General features: G+C 48.9%; 1 protein-coding gene across 2 annotated transcripts in view; it reads left to right on the forward strand.

Annotated features, from left to right (window-relative positions):
• Nucleotides 1–23,489, forward strand: part of GNE (glucosamine (UDP-N-acetyl)-2-epimerase/N-acetylmannosamine kinase) — a 248,260-nt gene that overhangs the window by 217,108 nt on the left and 7,663 nt on the right. For both annotated transcript variants that reach the window (XM_078676535.1, XM_078676534.1), the window contains exon 11: nt 21,401–21,517. In XM_078676535.1, the coding sequence (XP_078532661.1) occupies nt 21,401–21,517 (117 nt within the window). The remainder of the gene's footprint in view (nt 1–21,400; nt 21,518–23,489) is intronic.

Here is a 23,489-nt window from a genome sequence, read left to right on the forward strand (position 1 = left end):
AAGGTCCTCGGGGCTGCACGGAGGTATGATCAGAGGCAAACTCTCACGCCGGTGATTTGACCGAGCAAAACAACCTCCGTCTGCAAGCTCATGGGGCACTGAACATTTACAAAAAAAGACCATTGGTCAACCTTTTTTGGTACGTAATATCAGTACCACGCTTCACTCGGGCCAGCTCATGCCCTAATGGACAAAGCGGCTCAGCGTTTCAAATTACCTAGATCACAACGTGAGGAGGACTGTTTCCTCTATGATTTTAAGGATAAGCCTTATAAGCAGGTCCACACGATTCCAATCATCGATTTTGTTTGGAAGGAGGGAATTAAACTCATGCAAGCTCCAAACTCGTTATCTGCTCAGATACCGCGCCTTGAGAAAAAATACAAGGCCCCAACTGGTTCTCCGGCATGCTTGATTTCTCACCCTAAGCCGGACTCAGTAGTCACTCAAGCTGCACAGCGTCGAGCCCGGAACCCAGCGTCTCAAATCACCGCACCTCCAGAGAGAGAGGGTCGACGCCTAGACGCTATTGGCCGCAAGTTTTCAACCATGGCTTCTGCTTCTGTCCGTGCGGCCAATGCCTTGGCCATTTTGGGACGCTATGACCGGCAGATGTGGTCAGACATATCTGTATTGATGGGTCTTATACCTGAAGCGTCCAAGGCGGACGCTCAGCAGATTCTCATGATGGGCAGAGAGCTTCGGAAGAAATGATCGACTGTGCAGTCGATATTGCTAGTACAGGTTTCCGTCTGCTTGCAAGTGCAGCTGCCCTCCGACGTCAGGGTTGGTTAAAATCCACCTCTTTCCGGCAGGATGTCCAATCCAAAATACTGGATATGCCGTATGATGGTGAATCGCTCTTCGGTTCTCACATCGATGACGCCCTGGAGTCCATTAAGAAGGACACTGATACGGCAAAGTCTTTGGGCGGACGCGGCACTTCTTCCAATTTTCGAGGAGGGCAACAATACCGCTCCTACAATCAGGGCAACCAGCGTTACACATCCAATCAGCAGACTCGTCAGTAGCCCTCCAGACCCTATAGGGGAAAGTCCTCCTATCGTGGCTCCACTCCAAAAACGCCAATGACTTTTGCCATCCCCAAAGTGTTGGAGGTCGAATCTCTCTGTTTTATTCTCAGTGGTCCTCCATCACCTCGGACCGCTGGGTTTTGGACATTGTACGGCGGGGTCATACCTTAGAATTTGTCGAGATTCCTCCTCGTACTCCACCTTTTGGCCCACCTCCTCCACACCTCGAGGAGCTTTACCATCAAGTCCGTCTTCTTGTTTTAAAGGGGGCAGTCGAAGTGGTCCCGAAACATCAGAGGGGAGAAGGGTTTTACTCTCGATTCTTCCTCATACTCAAGAAGACCGGAGATTGGCGACCCATTCTGGATTTGAGGGCTCTCAACCAGTTCCTAAAGTGCCAATCTTTTCGCATGCTGACATTGCTGGAAATCCTGCGTCTTCTATCCAGCGAGGATTTCATGACCACCATAGACCTCCAAGACGCGTACTCTCATGTCCCAATTATGCAACAACATCGCCAGTACCTGCGTTTCAAAGTGGGACAAATACACTATGAGTTCAAGGTCCTGCCCTTCGGGCTGCGATCAGCTCCTCGTGTGTTCACGAAAGTACTGGCCCCCGTGGTGGCTCACCTGCGTCTCCAGGGTGTTCAAATCTTTCCATATTTGGACGATTGCCTCCTCAAGTCTCAATCCCACCATCATCTATGTCAGGACACTCGTCTTTGCCAGCAGGTGTTTCAATCCCTGGGGTTGACCATCAACGTCGAAAAGTCACAGTTTGCGCCTCTACAAACGAGAAACTTCTTGGGAGCGATCCTAGACACGAAACTTTCAAAAGCGTTCGTCTCGCAGGAGCGGCGACAGAAGATCCTTCGTCTAGTCTCCCTCATTCGAAGAAAACAGTCCGTTTCTGTTCGGACGTTAAAGTCATTTTTAGGTCGAGCCTAGACAAAAGCAAATGCGAAGCATTTGCTGTCTGGCTTGACAACTTATGTTGCCCGTTTCTGGGACTGTGGACACGAGATGGGCACGATTGCAGATTTCACCTCGTGGGCGCTGAGGCAGGAGATGGGCGCCGTGCCCATCTCCTGCCTCAGCTTCCGGTGCGCAAACACACACACAGCCACACTCATGCATGCGCACATACACAGCCACACGCATACACAGGCATACACAGGCACACACACACTGCATACACACACGCACCCCCCCTTAAACAGACCCAGGGTTTCAGGATGTTATCCCGGCAGTTCCTTCCTGTTTCTTTGCCGGCCCCGCCCACGTCCCAACGAAGGCTGCCTGACTTCCGCTAGCTCTTTCGGTCACGAAGCAGACAATGCCGGACACGGGTGAGTGACGACAATGGTTCCCTACAGAGGTGTTTGGGTGCTGCTTGTTATTCCAGCCTACGCTCTCTTGGAAATTTGCCTGTGTGCCTGACCTGGCTTCCGATCCTGTCATTTATACCAGCTTCATAATTGCAAATGCTGTCTGTATTGTTCCAACACAAATGCAGTCCGACATCTGAGGAGCAGCAAATCTTCTGTTTACCTTGGGATACAGCTACTCTCTGCCTGACCTCTCTTGGCCTTTCATGGTTTGTTTACTGTATGGAGTGTGCCTTACATTATGGCTGAGTGTTGTAGAAAGTGCCTGTGCTTAGTAAAGCTTGGGAGAGACACCAAGAGATTTAGAACGCTCCCCATGCCATCCCAGTGCGATTCACGCTGAGACCGTCGGCGCCCACAGTAGAGTTCTCGTCGCAACTGTAGTGCAGTCCAGCCTGTGGTTTAGTAGACCAGGGATAGTGTGCGCGCGGACCTGGCTGTATCGAGGCATACTTTCTTCTAACTATTCATAGTTAAAGTTCCTCCCGCTCACAAATTGCCAATAAGCAAGAAAAAAAAGAATTATATTCAGAAAGATGGAGTATTTGTGATATGGACGAAATGGGTGGGAGAACGCTGTTTATCACAAGTGCGTGGCTTGCATTCACTCGGGGCGTGTGGGAGGGGGCGCTGTGACTAAGAGCTTCAGTACAACCAGTGCACAAATTTAACCACAGTACGTGACTGTCACCACGGGATCTGGTTGTGCCAAGCTACCTTTTTCGTGTGTGTTTCATAAGGTCATTTAAGGACACCAATGAAGTAAGTGCTGCATATAGATAGATTATAAATACGGAAAACTCTCAATCCAGTTTGCACAATATACATTTCCGAGTGATGCATCGCTCGCTGTACATAAGGTAGTTCAAGATTAAAAAGCAGACTTGGCATGGAAGAGAATCTTCTCTCTCTCTACATGTATATATGTATGTATGTGTGAGTGTATGTATATATGTGTGTATATATATATATATATATATATATGTGTATGTGTATATATAGATAGTGTGATAGATATATCGATACATAGATAGATCTGCTACTTGCATAGGTAATGTTGTGTCCCGTCACCCCTCCAACAATCACCCCCCCCCCTCCAATCCCCTTCTATGCATTACCGGTGCTAGGGTCTCTCACTCAAGCACTTCTCACCCGACCGGCTTAAGAGTAAAACAATTGTTTTCGAATGAGAACAGTGGCATTTATTTATTAAATTAAGCGGGCATTTATTTGTTTTCCTTCTGCCGTGATTTGTACGCAAACTTAAAAAGACTGGAGCTGCGGGAGTTTATTTCGTACACTGTTTCATTATTTATGCATATGTGTTTGTAGAGCATGGAGGCTGGGCGACTCGGGCAAAACGTCACATTTTATCACTGTGGGAACCGCCAGGTTTAAATTTTTCCTCACCCAAAAACAGATGTCTTGTTAGCGGCCGTTATTGGCCTGAGAAAGTCCATTGCTGAAAGGGGATTTGATTACAAAAGTGTAATTGTTGTGGAATGTTTACAGGAAAGTTAAAGTAAAGATGGTTTTACAGCACTTTAAAGGTAGCTCAGTCAGTTTCGTGCCTGCTGCAAACATCCGTATTTAACTTCGAGATCAAAGGTTTGAAGTTTGGCAGAATTAACGTAGTCTTTAATTCTTATAGTATTAAAGCAACCCGTCTCAATGGCTTGTGCAAAAATACCTATTCCTAATAAGTCCGTTTATCCCCCTCCCTCTATCTATCTATGGCCCTCCCTCTATCTATGGCCCTCCCTCTATCTATCGCCCTCCCTCTATCTATCGCCATCACTCTATCGCATCACCACAGCATCCCTCAGCACCACCACAAAATCACTATGCGCTACCACAGCATCACAGAACGCCATAGCATCACTCGTCGCCACCACATCACTCAGCGCCACCACAGCATCAATCTGTGCAACCATTCAACAAAACTAGTTCAAATATGTTCTCTCAATGTTTCAAGCTTTATTACAAATGTTACAAAAAGATGTTAATATTTCACTTCTATTCTTGGATTTTCGTCACAATAAAATACACTGAACATAATCTACACAAAAGTTATTTACAAAAGTTAAAGCTATTGCCATTATAAATTACAATAACTTTTAGTTAAGTATTAATTATTAAAAAAATGCAAAGCCATTGTTATTTGTAATATCAATACATCTAAGTCACGTAAATACAACACATATTGCATTACAAATGCTATAGGTGTCACATTTGCAAAAGTTAAAACTATTGGCATTGTAAATGACAAAGCTAATAATTTAGCTATTTTCAAAACCAACACATAAATAAAATATTTGTCATTTACAATACCAATAGCTCAAACTTTCCTATTGCGAGACCTATTGCATTGCAAATGCTTGTTGGGAATGGCATCATCTTGTATCGCACTGATCCCAAATTGCAGATTGAGAACCCGTCCCATTCAGGAGGAACTGGACTTACAGTGGCGTCAGGTCTCCGGGTCTTTCAACGACCTAGTTGCGGTCACGGCCCGCATGAGAAAAAGCTTGCTTTGGTGGGCGCAGCCAACCAATTTGTAGACGGGAACGTCGTTCCTCGTTCACGCACCAGATCTCACGCTCACGACGGACGCCTCTCTGGAGGGGTGGGGCGCTCATCTCCAAGGCCTATCCATCAAAGGCAAGTGGACTCCGCCCCAACGCAAGTGGCATATCAACAGGCTAAAGTTGATGGCAATCTTCCTTGCGCTCAAATCATTCCTACCTGTAGTTCACGGGGAGTCCGTGCTTTTCCAAACGGACAACACCACCAGCATGCACTACGTCAACAAACAGGGAGGAACCAAGTCTCCACATCTCTCTCGCTTGGCCCAGTCGATCTGGGATTGGGCTCTCCAAAATCAGATCACCTTGACAGCTGTCCATCTGCCGGGCGTGTCCAACATCCTGGCGGACTCTATGAGCAGGTCCACTTCCTCAACGCACGAATAGGAACTGCACCAGCCGACTCTGGATCTTGTGTTCCACCGATGGGGTCGCCCAGCTCTAGACCTCTTTGCAACACCGGAGAATCGGAAATGCCCGTCTTACGCAAGTTGGCATCCCCACCCCGGGTCGTGCAGGAATGCCCTTTTGATCGATTGGTGCGATCTATTTGCTTACGCTTTTCCGCCGATTCCGCTAGTACCGCGGGTGCTGTGGAAGATGCGGAGACAGCCCTGCCACATCATATTAATCGCACCTCGTTGGCCCAGACAGGCATGGTTTTCGGAACTGCTTCTGCTGTCCCAGTGCGAGCCCATCCCTATGCAACCCCGTCCAGACCTCCTAACGATGGACAGGGGCCAAGTGTGCCATCCGGACCCCTCCACGCTACAGTTGTCGGCATGGAACCTGAGCACCTTGAATTCGCAAACTTGAACATATCTCAGGAGTGCAGAGACATCCTTGCTCAAGCTAGGGCTCCGTCTACCATCAAAACTTACAAACTCAAGTGGAAGAGATTTTGTCATTGGTGCGTAGCAGCAAATGTCCATCCCATTCATTCCCTTCCGGAGCAGCTTCTTCCGTTCTTCTTAAGTCTCGCTCAGTCAGGACTTTCACATGCTACCCTGAGAGTTTTCCTAGCTGCAATCTCTCGTTTTCGACACACTGGCTCTGCTTCCCTCTGTTCATCCAGAATCATAAAGCAATTCCTCAAAGGGCTCTTCCGCAAGTTCCCACCTGTTCGGCGCCCTCCTCCATCTTGGCACCTCAATGTTGTCCTATCTCAACTTATGAAGTCACCATTTGAGCCTATCCATAAGGCGGATATCAAATTCCTCACCTGGAAAGTTGTGCTGCTTTTAGCTTTGACTTCCTCTCGTCGCGTGAGCGACCTTCACGCTTTTACTGTCAAGCCGCCTTATCTACAGTTCAAACCTAACGGAGTGGTGCTTCGCACCAAACCCTCTTTCCTACCTAAAGTGCCTACGGATTTTCATCTGAATGAGCCTGTGTTCCTACGAACTTTCTTTCCGGACCCAAGCTCTCCGGCGGAACAGCACTTACATTCTTTGGATATCAAACGATGCCTTAAATTCTACATTGCCAGAACTGCCTCCTTCCGCAAGTCCTATCAACTGTTCATTGCTTACGGACGACTGCGTAAGGGGCGTCCAGTTTCCAAACCAACAATTGCCCGTTGGCTTTCTTCAGCCATTACCTTCTGCCATTTACAAGCTGGCAAACCATTGCAATCTTCAGTGAGGGCTCAATCTACGAGGGCGATGTCTTCATCCACCGCCTTGTTTGCTGGTGTGCCTCTTCATCAGATCTGCCGTGCAGCGACATGGTCCAGCAGGCACACCTTCACCAAGCATTACTGTTTGCATGCCATCAATGAAGCGGATACCGCTGTGGGACAGGCAGTGCTTCGCCATCTTTTCCATTAAGGTGAGCCTCTGTTCCCCCCTCCTTGCTCTTTTTGCTGTGATTGCTATGATGTTTTACATGACTGTATTATTATTACTGTCTTGCGTTTTCCATATGTGCCTAGCAATCTCAGCTCTTGGAGGTTACTGCTTTCTATTCTAGTCAAGCATGTGAATCTATGAAAGACACCCCTAATACTGGAGAAGAACAATTGTTACTTACCTGTAAACAGGTGGTTCTCCAGTATTGGTGTCTTTCATAGATTCACATGCGACCCACCCTCCTCCCCTCAGAGGCTCTCTTCTCCTCATGCACTCTTGGTCTCTTTGGTGCTACGAAAATCTGAGGGCTTGAGCTTCTGAAGAGAAGGTTCTAGAGGGTGCTAGCGCCTGATTGGCTGTAATTTGGACTAACATAATGACACTAATGTGTTACAAGTAGTTTTTCTCTTTAGCGTGCATTCCTATGTAGGAATCGTTTTAGAGGTTTTCAGTAGTATTTCCTCATCTTCTATTATGTATTATGTTTTTTATATATATATATATATATATATATATTTTGCATTATTGCTATTTTATTTACCGTGGGACTCCCACTTCGACGACGGGGAATATTCAAGCATGTGAATCTATGAAAGACACCAATACTGGAGAACCACCTGTTTACAGGTAAGTGACAATTGTTCATAGTGTTGCTTCCACCACCTCCAGATATGGAGCTACAGGCACCGTAGACAGACATTGATCCTAAAATCCATACCTGCAGGGAAGCCCAACATTTACTTGAAGAGGAAGCTTGAGGGACACGTCTCCATAAATTCTTTGTCTTTGACCTTGTGGATTAGCTACCCTAATCTTTGTCTCTGACCTTGTGGATTAGCTACCCTCTGACGTCCCAAATCAGGACCCCCTTCAAGAATTTCAAGGCCGGCCATTGGCAAGTGGCCTAAATACCTCACCACAACTGCCCATGGAATTCCCAACTAGGCCCTGAACACCTGAGGTGGTGTCACTCCTTAAAATAATGCTAAAATGCTGGAGAAGCCTTTGATTTGCCGGGCCCTTCAGCAGAGACTAGGACCAACTTTCTCACTGAGGTTCTCTTACCATCATCTGCCACATCACAATACTTGCTGACACCTGTTCTGGTGATTTGGGAGAAACCCTTATCTACATCAGTAGTAGACAGACTTGTGGCCTGCCACTACTGTTCGGTGCTGAGTGACCTGTTGTTCCTCTCCACGCACCTGCTGTCAGAGAGCCTAGTTATTCAAGCTTCTTGCTCCAGTACGCAATTGGGTGGTACCTTCCCTACTGTACTGTCAGATAAGGAGTCTAAAAGGCTGCAGGCTTGGACAAGAAAGCTTTCTTGTCAGAGAGTATGGCAATAAGATCCTTCAACGTCAACTGCCTTCTTGCTCGTTATACCCAAATCTTATAGGACATGGCCCAAATTATGCTGCCCCACATCCCCTCCGAACATGTAGGAGCTTTTTCAAGAGGTCATAGCCGATAGTCCGAACGCTTCTCGCCATATCATTAAATCTGGAATTGGCACAGCTCCAGACGGCCAGCTTCTCCTCAAACATCCAATCCAATCTGATAGACGTTTGCTTTTGATGCAGTAAGGCGGACTCTGCTCTGGAGCGATCTAAGACTTTGAAATCCACACACACTCACTTGGTCTTCAACTTTAACAATCATTGAAGGACTTCTTGTCCCTTCCCCATTTGTTGTGGTTTTGGCAGAGGTTCCTCCTTTTGCCCCAGACACTCCTGCAGCAACCTAACACCCTTATTCACCAATTCAGGGCTGTGGATCCACATTGTAACTTTCCTCCTCCTTTTGCACCTCCCCAGCACCTACTGGAAAGCAGACCTACATTGTTCCACCAACGACACACTGAGTGAGTTTCCTGCTTTCTTCCGACCTGAAAGGCCATTCCTTGTGACCAGTGGATTCTTCTAATCCCTACTGTTTCTTCAGGTTCCACACCCCCATCCCTCCCCTCTTTCTTCCCCCACCTCCTGATCATTTGTCCATTCCGCAGCAGAAGTGGCATACTCCTTCTGAAAGGGGCGGTGGAGTTAGTGCCAGACACGGAACTAGGCAAAGGTTGCTACGCGCACAACTTCCTGGCGCCCAAAAAGGACGGGGGTCTTTATCTCAATCTAGACCTCAGGAGTCTGGATTTCTTCCCCAAGAAGGAGAAGTTCAAAATGCTGACTCTAGCTCAAGTTCTTCTGGTGTTGGTAACTGAATGGTGTCACTGGATCTGCTTGATGCTATACTTTCATATTCCTATCCTGCGCTCTCATCGAAAGTACTTGTGGTTTGTGGTGGTTTCTACACACTACATATTTGCAGTACTACACTTTCGTTTGACATCAGCACCTCGAGTCTTCTCGAAGGTGGTGGTTGGGGCCCATCTCTGCCAGTCGGGTGTGCCAATTTTCTGATAAATAGCTGGCTCATCAAAGCCACCTCACTGGAGATAGTGTTGTATCATTTTTAGTTGACTGCATCTCTGCTCTTCGACCAGAGCTGTTTGATCCACAAGCCCAAATCTCACAAGTGGCCCTCCTAACGACTCCAGTTCATAGGGTTGGTACTGGACACCACCCTTCTCCACGCCTTTCCTCCTCCACAGAGAATCGCAGACATCCAGGAGATGATTCATTTGTTTCAAACAAGCGCAAGAGTGGCAGTCTTGATAGTCTTATGCTTCCTAGGCTTGCTAGCTTCCTGCGTTTTCCTAGTCACGCATGCATGTTGGCACATGAGGGCCTGGCAGTGGTGCCTCTGCAGGCAGTGGCTCCAGCTCAGGGGAGATCCATCGGACTCCATCGCGATCTCGCTGAGCACTATGGCGAAAGTGGCTTGGTAGGGGCACAAAGAAAATCTGACCTAAAAGATGGACTTCACTTTCCCTCCGCCCATGATAACGGTAGTGACGGATGCCTCCATCCTGCGGTGGGGAAGCTCATCTTTGACCCTGTCACCAGGTAGGTTGCGCCCCTCAGCCGCCACACGATCCCCCTGTGCCGCTGTGTCCTCGCCTGGCTGCCCTTGATTGCTGCCGTCCTTCTTCTCCTCTGCCTCGGACTGCTTTTTTTTCTCCTTTTCCTTTTGTGCCAACTGTTTTCTTTCCTTTTTGCCACTGTTACTGGTTTTTCTGCCCCTTATTGTGCTTCTTTCCACTGTCGCCAGTGCCCTGTCCCCTCCTCCCACCCGCTCCCCTCCCTTCGTGCTTCCCGCCCTTGCCTCCCTGCGGCCCCGCCCCCTGGTGCCCCATTTGCCCCCCCCGCTCCCAGCTGCTCCTCCCTCCCATAGCCCCTCATATGGAGGCCCCGCGGTGGTGATGGGAGCGACCTTTGACCCTGTCACCAGGTAGGTCGCCGCCACAAGGTCCCCCTGTGCCGCTGCCCGCTGTGTCCTCGCCTGGCTGCCCCCGATTGCTGCCTTTCTTCATCTCCTCTGTCTCGGACTGCTTTTTTTTCTCCTTTTCCTTTTGTGCCCACTGTTTTCTTTACTTTTTGCCACTGTTACTGGTTTTTCTGCCCCTTATTGTGCTTATTTCCACTGTCGCCAGTGCCCTGTGTCCTGCCCCCCACCCGCTCCCCTCCCTTAGCGCTTCCCGCCGCTCCCCTCCCTTCGCGCTTCCCGCCACTGCCTCCCTGCGGCCCCGCCCCCCTTGGTGCCCCTTTCGCCACCCCCCTCCCGCCTCCCAGCTGCTCCTCCCTACCATAGCCCCTCATATGGAGGCCGCGCAAAAGGCAAGCCCGTCTGCACCCGTCCGTGCCTTGACCCCGAAGCCGCCACAACACCAGACTGCACTACGACTCCAGCACCCTCCACGCATTCAACCCCGGACGAGATCACTCCTGCTACCGGGCCACCCCGAAGCGCACCCAAGGGCCCTTCACCTGCCGGAAATGCAGCTTCACCAGCATCCGGCCCGCCAAACCATCAACCAGAGAACCCAACCACCTCCGATGCATCCTCCTCAACACCCGCTCCGCTCGCAAGCATGCCATAGAACTCTGGGACCTCCTAGACTCAACCACCCCCGACGTCGCCTTCCTGACGGAGACCTGGGTGAACGCCACCTCAGCACCAGATATCGCCATAGCCATCCCAGAAGGCTACAAGATCTCCCGCACAGACCGCACCAACGGAGTGGGAGGGGGAATCGCCATCATCCACAAGGACACCCTCAGAGTCTCGACCAACACCGATGACACCCTCACCACCGCCGAGCACATGCACTTCCAGATCCACACCGACCCCAACACCACCCTCAGAGGAACACTCGTCTACAGACCACCCGGACCCTGACCACAGTTCAGCGACACCATCGCCGACCTCATCAGCACCCACGCCCTAGCCTCCACGGACTGCATCCTCCTCGGGGACTTGAACTTCCACCTCGAGAACGACGCCAACTCCACCACCCTGATCGACAACCTCGGACTCAAACAGCTCATGACGACACCCACCCACGCCGCTGGACACACACTGGACCCCATCTTCTCCGCAAACCCCCACGTCTCCTTCAACCACACCACCGAACTCCACTGGACAGACCACAGATGCGTCCACTTCACCTTCAGGAAACCCAACAGAGGCCACGCCGCTGCTGGGGCAAGGTCACCGAGGACCATCTGACCACCACCCTCGCCCTGGGACCACCCGCCGATCCCAACACCGCCGCCATCAACCTCAAACAGTGGATCAACGACTGCGCCAACACCCTCGCCCCACTCAAGACCTCCGCCACCAATCACACCAACAAGAAAGCCGCATGGTTCACCGAAGACCTCCGGACCTCCAAGCGCACCTGTCGGAAGCTGGAGAAGAGCTGGCTCCGTGACCGAACACCAGACAGCTACACAGCCCACAAAAACACCACCTGCAGACACCACCAACTCATCAGGACCGCCAAGAGGACCTCCTTCAAGGACCCCTAGACAACAACGCACACAACAGAAAAGAGCTCTTCAACATCTTGAAAGAACTCTCCAACCCCAGCTCCAACACCAACGACATTCCACCATCACAAGACCTGTGCAACTCACTGGCCACCTTCTTTCACCGCAAGATCACCGACATCCACGACAGCTTCAACACCGCCACATCCACAGCCGAGACCACCACCTGCACCAGTCGCCTGACCGCCTGGTCCAACGTCAGCGATGAAGACTCCATCAAGACCATGAACTCCATCCACTCCGGATCCCCATCTGACCCATGCCCTCACCACGTTTTCAACAAAGCCAGCACAGCCATCGCACCCCATCTCCGGAAAACAATCAACATCTCCTTCGAGACAGCAACCTTCCCAGAGTGCTGGAAACACACCGAGATCACCGCCCTACTGAAGAAACCCAAGGCGGACCCCAACGACCTCAAGAACTTCCGGCCCATCTCCCTGCTCCCTTTCCCGGCGAAAGTCACGGAGAAGATAGTCAACAGACAGCTGACCCGCTACCTCGAAGACAACAACATCCTAGACCCATCCCAGTCCGGCTTCCGCAGCAACCACAGCACCGAGACCGCCCTCATCGCCGCCACCGACGACATAAGGATCTTTATGGACAAAGTAGAAACGGCCGCCCTCATCCTTCTGGACCTATCAGCAGCCTTCGACACGATCTGCCACCGCACCCTAACAGCACACCTCCATGATTTCGGAATCCAATTGAAGGCCCTGGCCTGGACCACATCCTTCCTCTCTGGCAGAACCCAGAGTGTCTGCCTCCCACCCTTCCGCTCCAAGACCACCGAGATCATCTGCGGCGTTCCACAGGATCATCCCTCAGCCCGACGCTGTTCACTATCTACATGACACCACTCGCCCACGTCGCACGACAACCTAGCCTCAACATCTTTCCTACGCCGACAGCACTCAGCTGATCATATCCCTCACTGAAGACCCCCACACCGCCAAAGCCAACCTCCGCAGAGGAATGAAGGCCGTCGCCAAATGGATGAAGGACAGCAGGCTGAAGCTGAATTCAGACAAGACGGAGGTCCTCATCCTCGGCCCCACCCCCTCAGCCTGGGACGACTCCTGGTGGCCAACATCGCTAGGAACAGCCCCAGAACCCACCGACCACGCAAGCAACCTGGGGGTCATCCTCGACTCAGCCCTCTCCATGGCCAAGCAGGTCAACGCTGTCTCCGCTTCCTGCTTCAACACCCTCTGAATGCTCCGCAGGATCTTCAAATGGATCCCCTCCGACGCGAGAAAAACCACCACACAGGCCCTCGTCACCAGCAGGCTGGACTACGGGAACGCCCTCTAAGCAGAAACAACAACCAAGCTCCTGAGACGGATGCAACGCATCCAGAACGCCTTGGCACGACTGATCCTCGACGTCCCCACACGCAGCCACATCACACCCCACCTGAGAGGCCTGCATTGGCTCCCCGTCAACAACAGGATCACCTTCAACTCCTCATCCATGCACACAAAGCCCTACACAACTCCAGACCAGCATACCTCAACGACGGACTCAGCTTCTACACCCCCACCCGCAGCCTCCGCTCTGCCAACCTCGCCCGCGCCACAGTTCCACGCTTCTGGAAAACCACCGTCGGCGGCAGAGCCTTCTCCTACCTCGCCGCCAAGACCTGGAACACTCTCCCTACCAGCCTATGACAGACCCAGGACCTGCTGGTCTTCAGAAGACTTCTCAAGACCTGGCTTTTCGATCAGTAGCAGCCCCCCTCCACCCCTCCACCCCCCCTTAGCGCCTTGAGACCCTCATGGGTATGCAGCGCGCTTTACAAATGAAATGATTGATTGTTCTGGAGATCAGAGGCGTCTAGTCTCCGGAAGAGCAAGTTCTTCACATAAACATGATTAAAACCGCAGGCGATTCAGCTGGCACTTAATGCCTTCCTCTCTTCCATTGTAGGTTGGTCTATCCAGATCTTGGATAACTCGACTGCAATGTGGTATGTCAACAAGCATAGGGGATTAGGGTCTTGCCTCCTTTGCCAGAAAACGTTGAGACTGTGGTTTTGAGTGAAAGGGATCACCTGAAAGGGTCTCTGAATGTCAGTCAACAGTTAGAGCTGGTGTAATTTTGCAGATCACGAGTGGTATCTTCTTCCTGAAGTAGTCCAGGACACCTTCGCCCAGTGTGGCACACCTCATACGGACCTATGCACCTCCTTGGAAAATGCAGCAGTTCTGCACCCGCCAGTATCCTTTGGGAGGAGCTTTGGGGGACGCTTTTCATTCGTAGTTACACATTTTCCCCATGCCCTTTATTCTTCTGGTTCTGAGGAAGATTCGCCAAGATTGAGCCCAAATCATCTCATAGTCCCGGATTGGCTGAGAAGGGTTTGGTATGCAGGTCTCTTGTAGTTCTCCAAGTGTCCTCCACTCCGCCTACCATTCAGGCTGGACCTTCTCTCCCACTTGGGGGGAATGATTTTCACCCCAATATCTGAGGCCTCCACCCTCATGCTTGGAAATTGAGCGGGACATGTGCTTCTGTTTGTGTTTTCCCTGGCTAGAGGGGTATTGCTGTTGGCACTGTAAAGGGGTATTTAGCTTTCTTGTGTGCTTTCCTCGGTCTACCAGATCAGCCATCCCTGTTTAGGTACCCTGTTGTCTTGCGTTTTCTTAAAGGCCTGACTAAGCCTTTTCCTCCCACTCCATTTGTAGTTCTTCAATGGGACCTACATTTGGTTCTCACTTTCGTAATGGGTACTCTGTATGAACCCCTGCATAGTTGTACCCTTCAAATGCTGACCATCAGAAATGGTATTTTTGGTTGTCATCACGTTGCTAGAAGGGTCCGCGAGTTAAAGGTCCTTAGCTGTTGTCCTTCATTCACTACTTTCTTTCCAGGCAAGTTGGTGTTGCGCACCAGGGCTGTTTTCCCCCTAATGTGATCACCCTCTTCCACCCTGCCCAATCCATCACCCTTCCAACCTTCTACACCCCTCCTCATCCTTCGAAGGAGGAGAAACGGTTGGAATGGTTAGACCCTAGATGGGGGGGGGGGGGGGGGGGGTTAATTATTACCTGGGCCTCACAAAGGGATTCGGCTCAGATGAACAGCTCTTTATTGGCTTTTGATGGGCCCAAAAAGGGAAGGTGGTTCAGAAGAGCACTCTATCCTGCTGGATCATTCTACACATAAGACTTGTTACGCTTTAGCCAAGAAGGAGCTGCCTGAAAGGATCGGAGCCCATCTCACCAGAGCTAAGTCCACCACTTCTGCCCTATCTTGCTGTGTTCAGATTGTCGAAATCTCTAAAGTGGTGACATTGCCTTCCTTGCATACCTTTGCTAAGCGTTAGTACCTTGATGTGGTGGTATGCAGTAGTGGACAATTATCTAAATTCGTCTTGCAGGATTTCTTGGTTCAAATCATCCATCAACCCTCCTCCTGGCCAGGGGACTGCTGTGAGATCTGTTCTACAGGTGAGGAATCTGCAGGTAGAAGTTTCCCTCAGAAGAAAAAGTTACTTACCTATGGTAACAGTCTTTTTGGCGGATACTCTGTCTACCTGCAGATTCTTTACCGACCCGCCTCCCAGTGTGATGGATGTGTTATAAGGAATGCTAATTAGATCCCAGTTACAATTTTGTTAACTGCAATTGTTTTTCATTTTAATTTCCCTTTCGCCTCGAAGACTTGGAGAAAATGGAGGGAAACTGACATTGACGCACCAAGGTAGGAGCTTTATTGCCTCGGAGGCATCGGCGGACGTCACTTCTGGTGAACCATCGCGCGCAATCGCATCGCGGCACTTTAGATCGCGGCCACGACATCGCATCGGCCGTTACACCGGCCATTATTTCGACGCAAGCATTTGCGCTGCAAATGCGGCAATTTCATTGGATCGCGTGTCACATCGGCGATTTAACATCGCGCCACATGACAACGCGATGTGTTAGCCTACAGTTCGGCCAATGGGTTTGTGGGGGGGGGGGGGGGGTATATATAGTATTGCCCACCGCGTCTGCAGCCATTTGTGCCTGTGACCCTGTCGACATACTTTGGAATAAGTAAGTCTTCTGCCCTCTGTTTAAATCGTTCCCCCCTTGTTTTTTGTGCCTTTGACTCGTTTCTCGTGCCCTTCTGTCCTCTCTTCCCCCTCTTTTTCGTGTCCTCCTGCTCTCTGTTCCCCTCGTTTTTGGTGTCCTCTGTCTGCCTCGTTTTTTGTGGCCTTTTGCCCTCAGCACAGTCCCACGGAGGTACATACTCCACATACACACAGACAGAGGAAGTACGTGATCTTCATAGAATCTTTACAGCACACCAACACTGAAGACATGCTTGACAGATTGCAAATATATGCTAGCCCACCTGTGCACCCACCTCTACTTTCTTGTGTGCGTTCCTAAGTACCAAGAGATCTCTCGCTCCATCTCTTGCTTTCATTCACAGAGAACAAACTTACGTTCTGGAGCACTACCACCAATACCAACAAGCCTCCTTCCTCATCGAGCTCCCATCAAAACCAAACACTACTATCACACCAACATTAATCATTTACAGAACCTGCAACAAATTTGACCTCTTGAAGCTCGACTCTCACCTTTCTCCATTGCCTTCAATTGAAGATGGCAACCGGCTGTATACTTATTTCCCCAAAGCTTTCAACAAACGCATCCCTCACAAAACATTCTGGCATCCTAAACAAAGACGTAAGACATCAGGGAGGAATAGTGGAATAAACAAGATAACAATTACAAATAGCTACACTTCAATGTCAATGGAAGAAATACAGAAACGTGCTCAACAAAACCTGCCTCCAGCAATTCAACAGGATTTACAAATCCATACTCAAAGGTGCAAGAAGACTGCACTATTCGACCTGGATCTCCAAGACCAATTTCATTACTGGGAAACGTAAGATGATCTTCACAGAATCCCACAATATGGAGTGCAACATGGCAAAAACTTTTCAGTGTCATGATTTTGAAACACCATCACAGATCCCTTTATGACATAAGCTAAGAAGTTAAAACTTCATCTCATCAACAAAACATCAGCCACTCAGCCCCCAGAGCCTTCAAGGGCAAGACAAAGATGACCACTATTGACCAGCAGATGTCGAGCACTTGCTTCATTGAAGCACATTTTAGCGTCAGCATTCCATAATCTGGCCACAGCTTGTATACCATTGACCCCTGTTTGTCAAAACCCTTCAGGAACATTTATCTATTACAGCCAAAACAAACCCAGCACTGATCACCACATAGGTACCCCAGGACAAATGTTCTTGCATCTAGGATACCCAAAGAAATTCCAAGCCACTACATTCACTGTTCTGTCACACCTTTATGATGAAAACAAACTCTAGGTAGTTCGCTTTATTATGCTGTTTACAAAGAAAGCAGAATGCCACAGCAAAACTACTGCTACATATTGATCTATGCCACCACATCTCTTCAGCCTTCAAAGCACTTCATTGGCTTCTCATTGCTGATGTTTAATTTTCAAACCCATCGATCACCCATCCCACCCACCCACATCCATCCACCCATCCCACCCATCCATCCATTATTCCACGATCACCCATCCACCCACATCCATCCACCCACCCGTCCACCCATCCATCCACCCATCTATCCACCCATCCATCCATCCATCCACCCACCCACCCCCCACCCACCCCCCCCACCCCACCCACCCACCCCCCACCCCACCCACCCACCCCCCCACCCCCCACCCCCCACCCCCCCCCCCACCCCACCCCCCCCACCCCACCCCACCCCCCCCACCCCACCCCCCCCACCCCCCCACCCCACCCACCCATCCCACCCACCCATCCCACCCATCCCACCCACCCCACCCATCCACCCATCCATCCACCCACCCCCCCACCCACCCACCCATCCATCCACCCACCCATCCATCCACCCACCCCCCCACCCACCCACCCATCCATCCATCCCTCCACCCATCCATCCATCCCTCCATCCCCCCACCCACCCACCCATCCATCCATCCCCCCACCCACCCATCCATCCATCCACCCACCCATCCATCCATCCATCCATCCATCCATCCATCCATCCATCCACCCACCCACCCATCCCACCACGCACCCATCAATCCACCCACCCATCCCACGCACCCATCCATCCATCCATCCACCCACCCATCCACCCACCCATCCATCCACCCGTCCCACCCACCCACCCACCCATCACATGTTTATTAAATATGGTGTATTGATTTGAAGTTAGTATATTGATATAAGGGGATGAAGCACACCTTGACCCAATCTGCCGCTCTAAAAAAGTAACCTCAAATGTGCGTGAAAAATACACTTGCCATCAAATGTTTAAAAAAAAAAGAAGTATATTATCTTGCTATGAGTGGATGATTGCAGGCTCGAACCGTGTCTGACAGACCCAAAGTCTGCCTAGCTATCCGTCTGACCACATCTTGTTGTAGTTATAGACGCTGTGATTACGATATGAAATATGATGTCTTAATGTATTTCTGCTGTAAAAAAGCTAAACACTAGCAGGTGTTTATGAAAAATAATATGTGAATTTGAAGACATAAAAGTATATTATTGTTAAATATTAAATATATATGGTCTTTGCAGCTTCCCATTTTAAGCGCAGCTTAAAGTAAACACTAGCAGGTGTTTAAGAAATATCTATTTATTTTATATTTAAGTATATTTTTGTTAATTCTAAAATATATGTATGCTCTTGCTATGAGTGGATGGTAGGAGGCTTGAACCTCGTCTGTCAGCACCAAAGTCTATCTATGTTTCCGTCAGACCACATGTTGTTGCAGTGATTGACGCTGATGTTTCGCTTACTTTAAATAAACATACTTCCAAATATGCGCTGCTTTGCTTGTTTGTGCTCGCATATGCGCTGCTTCACATTTTATGTAAATTGTGTTAATTGTGCTCTTTCATTTAATTCGGTCATCAGCAATTGTGCTCGTATACTGCTCGCTGTCAAATAACTTAAATAAACATTATGCTCGTATACTGAAATTACTTAAATAAACATATGCGCTGCTTCCCATTTGAAGTACATTATTGTGCTGTAAATTCGATGTCATCGTTAATGCGATGCACTTGCATGCGTCCCGTGCTGTAAATTCGATGTCATCGTTAACGATGTAATATTCAATGCGATGCACTTGCATGCGTCCTGATGACATGCGATGTGATGACGTGCACGATGTAATCGCCGCGTTGCAATGTCAGCGCGATGCGATGTATCCGATGTAAGGGGCGCTTCCCCCCTCTACCAGCGACATTGTACCTGTGAAGTTTTACAAATCCAGTCTTGACACCTGGGGGTTGCTTTACATGTGAGAAATCTGCCAGTTGACAAAGTATCCACCAGAAAGATACTTGCCGCAGGTAAGTAACTTTTTATTCCATCCCAGTACAGACAGTTGCATAAGGATAATCATCCAGCACATTAAGTCAACACCAACAGAATAGCTTTTCAGTTGGAGTATTCACACGGAACACAATTCCAGACAAGGTTTGTATTCGATCACAAAAGTCTAATCTTCAAAAGGCTTGAATTAATTACCCAAATGCAACCGCTTCTTCAAAGCTTATTAACATGCTGCATCTCAACACAGCAGTTTTCAAATGCAGAGTGTGTGTTTCTTCAAGGTATCACAGATGTCATAATGGTGATGGAGCCAATGAAGCTACTAGCCCTTCTAAAATGACAACTGTATAAAATGTTACTGCTAATCGAACTAACTTAGCTAACTAAAACATCCAGTTACTAAACCAGACTTCAAAGAATTCCAAAACTTCCAATGAATGGCAATATATATTCATATTAGGGTTGGCAATTGTTTACACTTGATTCGCACACAAAAAAACTTGATATGTTCTATGTTTGCCCAACACTAAAAGTATAGTTCTAGAATTATCACTTTAAATCTTGTTTCACAGAACAGTAACCTACTCTCCTTACAAATGTTCCTGAAGCAGATTTGAACCCCTACACACTGACGCATATAAATATCAGAGACAGATGCATTGTATCTGAGGATATCCTTCATGCATTAGGTTGTGAGAGCAAAGCGGAGTACTTAAAACAATGCCCTTGATGAAATGGAGAGCAGTGTCCACACTAGAAGTACCTCAGCATGGACTGATCAAAAGCTTATATGCCTTTCAGATTCTGTAGCAGTTGTTTGAAGACATTTGTGTGCTGTCTACTGTTGTAATTTTACATGATCAAGCGGCATAGATGTTTACTTACTCAGTGTAGTAAATGTTTATTTAGGAAACATGTTTTATCAGGTGTATGTTTTAAAACACACCTGATAAAACATTTCATTTCGTCAAATTTCTAACATTTAGGAAATACACTTGAGTTCCAAAAACGTCAATAAATGCAGATGTGCATTATAATAATTAAAAACATTTCTTATCCACTCGATGCCCCTCCTCCAGAGGCTGGGAAATAAGTTATTTTACATGTTCCTTAAAATCAGATAAAGCATAGGGTAAAACACAATGAGAGCCATTTGTTGCCCAAATATTGTACAACTGCTATAGATGAGCCTGCTACATAATTGAGCCTCTTCCTCGCAGGGCAATTGTAAATGGTTAAAAGTAGGAAATACGGGAGCCAATTTCCGTTTAAAGCTAATGAAGTGCATCAGTGGCCGGCATGTGTTCTCAGACTATCGAGACAGTTTATTATTTTCCTAATTGATCAATCACATAGTGGAGACAAATCTACTTGATATGTCCTAGCACTTTGCCAGTCAGCCAAGCCACACATTTCTGGCCTTTTTCTTTCCTTATCAGCCCCACTGAAAATAGGCATTTGCTTAGGGTAGCCACTGTGTAGATAGGTGTATCGCCCTTTTACCCCCTTAGGGCCTCGGCATGTTTCATAACGGCTAGATAGTTGCACAGTGGACAAATCCATTTCGTTCTCGGCTTATTGTACGCAGGGCGAAAAAAACAAGACATGGATTATGCTTTCTTTAGCTATTAAGGAGCACATTGTGCAAAAATCGTTATGATCATGGCTCCTGCCAGCACTCCACGTAGATGTAAAGGACCCTACTTCAAATTTGCCATACCGAAGCGTCAGATATAGGGTCTTTGCCATTTGCTGCTGGGGAATATCCCCAAAAAGTTCATATGAAGGGGTGTCTCTCAGGAGCAGGAATTGGTTTGTCAAGTTGCCATAGCTAGCAGAATGGAAGTGATTAGCTTGGATATAGCCCCAATAACAAGATGTTTACTTATTAAAATATGCCTAGATTTTGGGATGTAATACAAATCTCTTCCGGAGCTTTGTTCAGTGCGGTGGATCCGATGTGAATGTAGAAAAAAAGGGAAGTCTTTTTTCAGTGTGACATTAGTGTTGTAGTGACATTTTTTCTCTTTATACGGCTTCCACTTCATCTTCTCGCCCCTCCAAAGCTTTAAATTAATTCTGTGTCACAACAAGCTTTTTAAAAGCAAGTAATATAACATCTAACGTTACTCTGGTATGACACCCCTTTTTCGAAAGCATTTTTAATTGCAAAGCTTTTGTTTCTCTGTCAATTTTCATCCCTTTTTTCTTATTCTTTCCCAATACAGAAGATTTACTCTTGGTCGATGGAATGTCGATGAAGAACGATGAGTCTATTTCTGCAGCTCATCTTATTCAAGCAGCCAAACTTGGCAATACCAAAGCAGCCAACATTCTCAAAACTGGTAAGAGAATCCCTTCAGAAATTTATTGTATAGATTTGTAAAATCTGCTCGCAATCACATGGAAGAAATCCCTCTCTAACTGAAAACTCGATCATGGGATATTATAAAGGTCTTCATAATGAAGCCACATCTGAACTTCAGAACAAGTATAGTTCAAATATGCATTAATGAAACTTGAAAATTAGAAAAAAGTAAAGCAAACTCTTTAAGCCAACACAAGCACAAACAGTGAAACGTTGTAAAGCACACTTATTAAACCCAGTCAAAAAGCCTAGTATATGTGCACACAATAGGCACATTTTCAACCTATTGAACTCCAGTTTTGTGATCCCCATTCCGAGGCCACAATATTTTTGTCACCAAGTTCCACAGTTTGGGGGCACTGCAAATCCAGATTTTTGCAGCCACAAACGGTGAACATTTCCAGCCAAAAGCCTACATTTCTTCTTCACCCTCATCAGAAGATAAATGTAAAGCCTTGATGACAACTTATTTTAAATAATGCAATGCTCTACATTTTGTCGCCCAACAAAAACCAATCCACCAACTGTGTTGTTTCTGGACACCAGCTGTCTCGGTCTGTGGTCATCATTGCAGCTTTCTTGAAGAGCAAAGCTGCGTTCTCCCACATGAGCAATGAGGAAAGAGTTCTGAAGTCCTAGGTCTAAAAAGTTAATCAGGCTGGGCATCTCACTAAAATAGGTTAATGTTCTTGCCGTCACTGTGAACTGTGGTTTCCATTTGTGGTAAGAACTTGACTATGGACACTAGTGTCTCCATTGACAAAGATGTACTACAGAGACTTCGGGCCAAAAGCCTAAGGCCCAAGGCCCATAAAAGTTTAAAACCACCAGTTACGTTAGACAAATTTTTCAAACCCCGGCCCACAGTCTTCTCCAGAATAAATTATTATCACTGCCAAGTCACAGAGTGCCTAACAGTAACCTCATGCTTTAGGCCTTCCTTCTTGAGCCCGCTTTTACTTTTACTCCAACTCTTTGGCCGCAGCCCACCTTTCCCCAGCTCCAGTCCATAAAGATAAAAAGAGGTGCTTTGGAGGAAAGTCCGAGCCTGTCCCTCCAGGCCTCAGTAGAGGCTAAAAGGTATGATTGACATCCCCTGGTTCCATTCTTCCTCATCGGTGACCCCTGTGCCCTCGCAGGCGGTCGCCCCCTTCACGCTGCTCTGCCGCTCGCCTGCCTGCTGCACTAGCTGCTGCCTGGCCGCTACCTGCTCGCTGCTGACCTCCGCTCACCTCCTCCGCTGCCCTCCGCATCAGGCTCACCTCCTGCCCGCAGCCTGCCGCCTCTGCCCCCGCTCCTCTCCGGACCCGCTGCCCCGGTCACCTCCGTGATTCCCGCCGCCGCTGACCAGTAGCTCCGCCTCCCCTCCACTCCCATTGGTCCTCCCGCCTCCCCGCTGACCCTCCCTCCCGGCTCCTACTTATGACGCCCCCTCAGCGACCGCGCAGCGGACGCGTGCAGCGGGAGCGCCGATTGAGCGCCGAAGGTGCGCCAAAGGTAAGCCCGTCTGCGCCTGGACCGCGCCCAGTGCCAGGACCCCTGGCCCACGCCGTCACCAGCCCACCCGCCGGACCTACGACGCCACCGAACTCAACGCTGGCCGACTCCCGGGCTGTTACCGAGCCAACCCGAGACGCACCCACGGACCCTTCAGCTGCAATGCCTGCAAGTTCACCTGCATCCGGACCTGCACCACTCCAGCAGTGCTCAAGACCTCGACGAGCAACAGCAGCAACCACCTGAAGTGCATCCTGCTCAACACCCGCTCCGTCCACAGACACGCCGTCGAGCTCTGGAACCTGCTCGACACAACATCACCAGACGTCGCCTTCCTCACGGAAACCTGGATGAACGCCTCTTCAGCGCCCGACATAGCCATCGCCATCCCAGACGGCTACAAGATCATCAGGAAGGACTGCATCAACCACACCGGAGGAGGCATCGCCATC

This window comes from Lissotriton helveticus, chromosome 2_1 (assembly GCF_964261635.1).
Source record: "Lissotriton helveticus chromosome 2_1, aLisHel1.1, whole genome shotgun sequence".
NCBI lineage: Eukaryota > Metazoa > Chordata > Amphibia > Caudata > Salamandridae > Lissotriton > Lissotriton helveticus.